Source organism: Sapajus apella, unplaced genomic scaffold, assembly GCF_009761245.1.
Source record: "Sapajus apella isolate SASKATOON/1434 unplaced genomic scaffold, GSC_monkey_1.0 scaffold86, whole genome shotgun sequence".
Classification (NCBI taxonomy): Eukaryota; Metazoa; Chordata; class Mammalia; order Primates; family Cebidae; genus Sapajus; species Sapajus apella.
Window position 1 is genome coordinate 4,241,688 of NW_022437026.1, and position 6,000 is coordinate 4,247,687.

At 47.1% G+C, this 6,000-nt stretch overlaps 1 protein-coding gene across 1 annotated transcript in view; it reads left to right on the forward strand.

Annotated features, from left to right (window-relative positions):
- Positions 1-4,741, forward strand: part of TULP3 (TUB like protein 3) — a 49,974-nt gene extending 45,233 nt beyond the window's left edge. Inside the window, exons 9-11 of the mRNA XM_032254483.1 lie at positions 1,446-1,544; positions 1,937-2,108; positions 3,141-4,741. Of these exons, the coding sequence (XP_032110374.1) occupies positions 1,446-1,544; positions 1,937-2,108; positions 3,141-3,274 (405 nt within the window). The 3' untranslated portion in view covers positions 3,275-4,741. The remainder of the gene's footprint in view (positions 1-1,445; positions 1,545-1,936; positions 2,109-3,140) is intronic.
- The last annotated feature ends 1,259 nt before the right edge of the window (positions 4,742-6,000 follow it).

Consider the following 6,000-nt stretch of genomic DNA (forward strand, 5'->3'; position numbering starts at 1 on the left):
AACTCCTAGCGGCACTCCCTCCCCTTCCCATCATACTAGCCAAGCAGTCCTCCTGTCATTCCTTTGTCCATCCACTCATCTTTCCTCCCTGGAGAGCCTTCCCTTTTCCCCTTTCTTGCCTTTTGTCTTATCAGAGTCTTTTCTGATGTACTCCACTAGATGTGGTTGACATTCCTTTGTCTGTGTCCTTGTGGCATTTGTAACCCACATGTGCTTTTACTACTTGTTGAAAATGAACCATCTTCACCATTTTGTAAACTCTTGTGAGCTTTTACTCACGGCTATATCCAACTGGCACATGGCCTGGCACACAGTAGGTATTCAAAGAGTTGTTGAGTAAGAGAAAGTAAGAAGGAAATAATGACCCATCTCAGCTGGATTTTTTTTATTCAAGTCTCAACTTTCTTAAATTGAAAATAATCACATCATTTGACTCTTAGGAGATTTTATCTACAGGCCTGAGAACCATTTGACTTCACACTTTGATGTAAAGTACCTTTCCTCTATAGCTCTCATATATAATCTGCTTGGCTTTGTTGGGCGCAGTGTCTCCCACCTGTAATCCCAGCACTTTGGGAGGCCAAGGCAGGCAGATTGCTTGAGCCCAGTAGAGACCAGCCTAGGGAACATGGTGAAACCCCATCTCTACTAAAAATACAAAAATTAGCCAGACATCGTGGCGGGCGCCTGGAGTCCCAGCTACTAGGGGCGCTGAGGCAAGAGGATCACCTGAGTCTTGGGATGGTCAAGGCTGCAGTGAGCTGTGATCGCATCGTGCATTCTAGCCTGGGTGACAGCATGAGATCTTGTTTAAAAAATAATAATCTGCTTGGCGGCCTGGCTTGGGGTTCATGGCTGTAATCCCAGCACTTTGGGAGGCCAGGGCAGGCGGATCACCTGAAGTCAGGAGTTCGAGACCAGCCTGGCCAACATGGTGAAACCCTGCCTCTACTAAAAATACAAAAAAATTAGCCGGGCATGGTGGCTGTTTTTGATTCTCTGTTTACAGTAAAGTAATAAAATTATTTTTGGTACACTTGTTTGTTTTGAGACAAAGTCTCACTCTTGTCACCCAGGTTGGAGTGCAATGGCATGATCTCGGCTCACTGCAGCCTCTGCTTCCTGGGTTCAAGTAATTCTCCTGCCTCAGCCTCCCGAGTAGCTGGGATTAGAGGTGCCTGCCCCTGTGCCTGCTAATTTTTGTATTTTTAGTATAGACGGGGTTTTGCCATGTTGGATCGGCTGGTCTTGAACTCCTGACCTCAGGTAATCCACCCACTTCGGCCTCCCAAAGTGCTGGGATTACAGGTGTGAGCCATTACACCTGGCCGGTACACCTGATGCTGTTAACATCTTATGTTCTGAAGAAAGTCTCATGTTATAAAAGAATGTGGTCTCTATTTTTTTCCTGTTTCCAAGTTCTGCCTTATTTTCCTGTCTTCCAGGAAACGAACGTGCTTGGATTTAAAGGTCCTAGGAAAATGTCTGTGATCATTCCTGGAATGACACTGAATCATAAGCAGATTCCATATCAGCCACGAAACGTGAGTAAGAACATACTTAAATCAGCAAAGGACTCTAAAAGACAGTAATACAATACAGAGAGATTAATACAAAAAAAACCTGAGCTTCCAGAGCCCCACACTGGAACATGGCTCCATACACTTCTTTAGGAGAGCTGCCCCTCCAAAACCTCAGGATAAGTGCAGTTGCAGAGTTGTTGCCTTGAAACTATTTTGTCTGCAAAGAGAAATGCTGGATAATATAGAATAATTAAAAAAACCTGTCTTTATTTTTGGCTTTCATTCTTTGCTTCCGGTTTACTCTTTCTGAAATGGAGAAAGTATTCTCCTGCCCTACCTTCTACCTCATAGAGTTGAGAATGAATGAGTTCTTAGAGTTCCCAGTACAAAATAATGATTTTCCCTTTGGACAGAACCATGACAGTTTGCTATCAAGGTGGCAGAACAAAGCTATGGAAAATCTGATTGAGCTGCACAACAAGGCCCCCGTCTGGAACAGTGACACTCAGTCCTATGTCCTCAACTTTCGTGGCCGGGTCACTCAGGCATCTGTGAAGAACTTCCAGATAGTCCACAAAAATGACCGTAAGCCTCCAGGAGGGGTTGGGCAGGAAGCGGAGGATAGACGCTCTTACAGGATGGGGAAATATACATTCCCTGTATGTGACAGGAAGTGATAGGAGATAATCATGGAGGAAAGACAGGATTCTTTGGAAAGATGAAACTACAGTTGTAGAGAAAACTTGTAAGTCACTGTGTTGAGGAGGGGAGAGGAGTATGAGAGATATGCTACAGCAAATCAGAAAAGTCAGCTGGGCGCCATGGCTCATGGCTATAATCCCAGCACTTTGGGAGGCCAAGGTGGGCAGATGCTTGAGCCCAGGAGTTCGAGACCAGCCTGGGCAATGTGGTGTGAAACCCCTGTCTCTACAAAAATATTAAAAAATTAGCTGGGTATGGTGGCAGGCACCTGTAGTCTCGGCTACTGTGGGAGCATCGCTTGCACCAGGAGGTCAAGGCTGCAGTGAGCCGAGATCACATCACTGCACTCCAGCCTGGATGACAGAGCAAGACCCTGTCTCAGAAAAAAAAAAAAAATCAGAGAAGTCATAGGGTAGGTTGTTTGGGAAACAAAGGCAAATGACCCCAATAAAGGTTCCTGGCAGCTCTAGCCTACAGAGCTTGTGCTGTTCCCAGCAAGCTGCTCTCTATTCTAAAGAAACCTGGTGATTAACTGGCCTATGTGGATTCTTTGTTTCATAAATAGGTTTTCATTACACCAGTAATCCCGGCACTTTGGGAGGTCGAGGCTGGAGAATCACTTGAGCCTAGGTGTTTGAGACCAGCTTGAGCAACACAGTGAAACCCTGTCTTTATAAAAAATAAAAAATTAGTCAGGCATGGTGGTGCTTGCCTATAGTCCCAGCTACTCAGGAGGCTGAGGTGGGAGGATCACTTGAGCCCGGGATGGGAGGTCAAGGCTGCAGTGAGCCGTGGTCATGCCACTGCACTCCAGCCTGGGCAACAGAGCAAAACCCTAAGAAATGGAAGAAAAAAAAGTTTTCCCCTAGTGCAACCACATTATTTTCTAACATCCTGATTTCTTTCTTTTTCTAGCTGACTATATAGTTATGCAGTTCGGACGTGTGGCAGATGATGTATTCACATTGGACTACAACTACCCACTTTGCGCAGTACAGGCCTTTGCCATCGGGCTTTCTAGCTTTGACAGTAAGCTGGCATGTGAATGAGAGAACAATCAAGCTGGGAGCTGGGCTTTCTCCCCACAGGGCTTTCCGGAGCAGAAGTGGCCTCCCCTTCCCTTCCCTTCCCTTGCCCCAGGACATGAAGAGCAATAATAGTTTGCCCCTTTTGGAATGATCCCTGAATATATAAAACCCACACTCGCTCTCTCACTCCTCTTCCAGGTTTCATAGACTTGGTGAGGGATCACAGCTTAGCATGGGCGAGAGATGATTTAAAGCACAGGGAGGTTCTTGTCACATTGGGGTCTCCTGAAGTGAGAGTGGGATTTCCTGTGCTTGGAAACTCGCCGTAGAGTCAGGGACTGACATCGCAGTTCCTCTCCTCTCTTCATTGCCTCACAGCTGATTGGCCGGCACCAATCTTAGTCACAGTGGCTGTGATCACATTTTGATCAATTATGTGAGAATTTTATAGAAGTCTTCATTTCATTTAAGGCTGAAAGCATAAACTCTAGAGGTGACTTAGTCAAGACTGACAGTAATTTCATAATTGCCTTCATTTTCAACCCAGGAGTGCCTCCCGAAGCTGTATCACTTCAGACCCATTAGTGTGTAGGTACACACCCACCTGTAGACATCCTGTGCAAACACTTTGTCATTGTCATTATCAAGAGAGATGGCAGTATTGACCGTTTAATTTAGTTTTTTTTAAAAAAAGGTGGCAGGAGAGGCTTTGGGGAGGCTCAGCCAGCAGACATGAGCGTTGCTGGCCCACGTGCCGGAGCTTTGGACTTTCTCCTTGGCTCCCACAAGCCAGGCTCATAGGCACAGAAGGTGTTTTGCTAAGTTTTTTGGATTATTATACCCCTGCACGTATTACGTGACTCTTATACCAGTTCACCCTTCCCAGAATGTATCCGAATCTTGAGAATGCAGAAGCTCTCTGAGCTTCGCCATCAGCACCATTCAGCTGCATCCCTTGTGCACAGAACTGTTTGCCATGGTTGGGCAAGACACCCCTGGCAGCTGCTCCCTGAGACTTCCCTTCTGTGGACTGACCTCTCACCCCTGCCTGTTGTTCCTGCACCACATCAGATAAGCGTGTGAAGGAGCCAACTGGGAGCTGCAAGACCCTTGGCTCGTCCCTGCCGACAAGTCCCACCTGCTGGATGAGGATGAGACTGTTTACATCTCCGGCCTGTTTGCCACCAAGTGCCTCCCTCACAGCCATGCCCAGTAGCCTCACCTCGTCACCACCACCACCCACTGCCCCATCCTGAGGCACTGCCTGGCAGGCCACCCTGGTTCACCACAGAAGCTATCCCTACACAACAGCGTCTGGGGAAGGACTTAGGGTGGGCCAGCTGGACCTCATCCTGCTTCCTCCTCCCTCTGGTTTCAAGAGATATATAAACTAACACATAATTTTTTGTGTGCAGGTGATTGGTTTTACATAAGTCCTATTTATACCTTTTATATGTTATAGAAGTAAAAGTTAATTTATATCCCTCAGGGAGTTTGTACTGTCATGTTCTGTAATCACAATTATTGTTTTGGGCCAGGTGCAGTGGCTCATGCCTGTAATCCCAGCACTTTGGAGGCCGAGGCAGGCAGATCACCTGAGGCCAGGAGACCAGCCTGGCCAACATGGCAAAACCCAGACTAAGAATACAAAAATCAGCCGTGTGTGGTAGCTCACACCTAGAGCTCCAAGTACTCAGGAGGCTGAGGCAGGAGAATTGCCAAAAAATAAAATGTTTTGGTAACACAGTGAGTACACCAGTTCTTTGAAGCCAGGTGATAACTAATACAAACTTTTGTCCTGGTATAGAGCAGAAATCTGCAGACTGAGGCTTTGTTCCAAAGGCTACCTAGACACATTATACACATGACAGCCAGGGGCTTCTGGACACAGGATGGGACCGAGAGCTGGGCTTAGTAGGGGCCACAGAGGGTAGAGTTTATATTCTTTGGATGCCTGCCCAGGTCAGCCTCCCAAATTTGTTCTTGTCGGCATTCCTTACTGGTTCAGCAGCAAGACAAATGAACTGTCTAATAGTGAAATAGACCCCATCGCTTGCCTCTGTTAAACTTTTTTTTTTCTTTTTTGAGATGGAGTCTTGCTCTGTCACCCAGGCTAGAGTGCAGTGGTGTGATCTCGGTTTACTGCAAACTCCACCTCCTGGGTTCGAGTGATTCTTCTGCCTCAGCCTCCCGAGCAGCTGGGAGTACAGACATGTTCTACCACACCCAGCTAATTTTTGTATTTTACATAGAGAAAGGGTTTCACCTTGTTGGCCAGGCTCCTGGTCTTGCCTCAGCTTCCAAAACTTGGGATTACAGGTGTGATCCACCAAGCCTGGCCTATTTATTTATTTAGAAGTAGTCTGGGTCTGTCGCCAGGCTGGAGTGGAGTGGGGCAGTCGTGGCTCACTGCAACCTCCACCTCCTGGGTTTAAGCGATTCCCTGCCTCAGCCTCCTGAGTGGCTGGGACTACAGGCACATGCCACCACACCCAGCTAATTTTTGTATTTTTAGTAGAGACAGGGTTTCACCATGTTGGCCAGAATGGTCTCGCTCTCCTGACCTTGCAGCCTACCTCGGCCTCCCAAAGTGCTGGGATTACAGGCGTGAGCCAAGGTGCCCAGCCCTTTTACTTTCTTTTTTTTTTTTTTTTCTTTTTGAGACAGGGTCTCACTCCGTTGCCGAGGCTGGAGTGCAATAGTATGATCTTGGCTCACCACAGCCTCAACTTCCCGAGCTCAAGTGA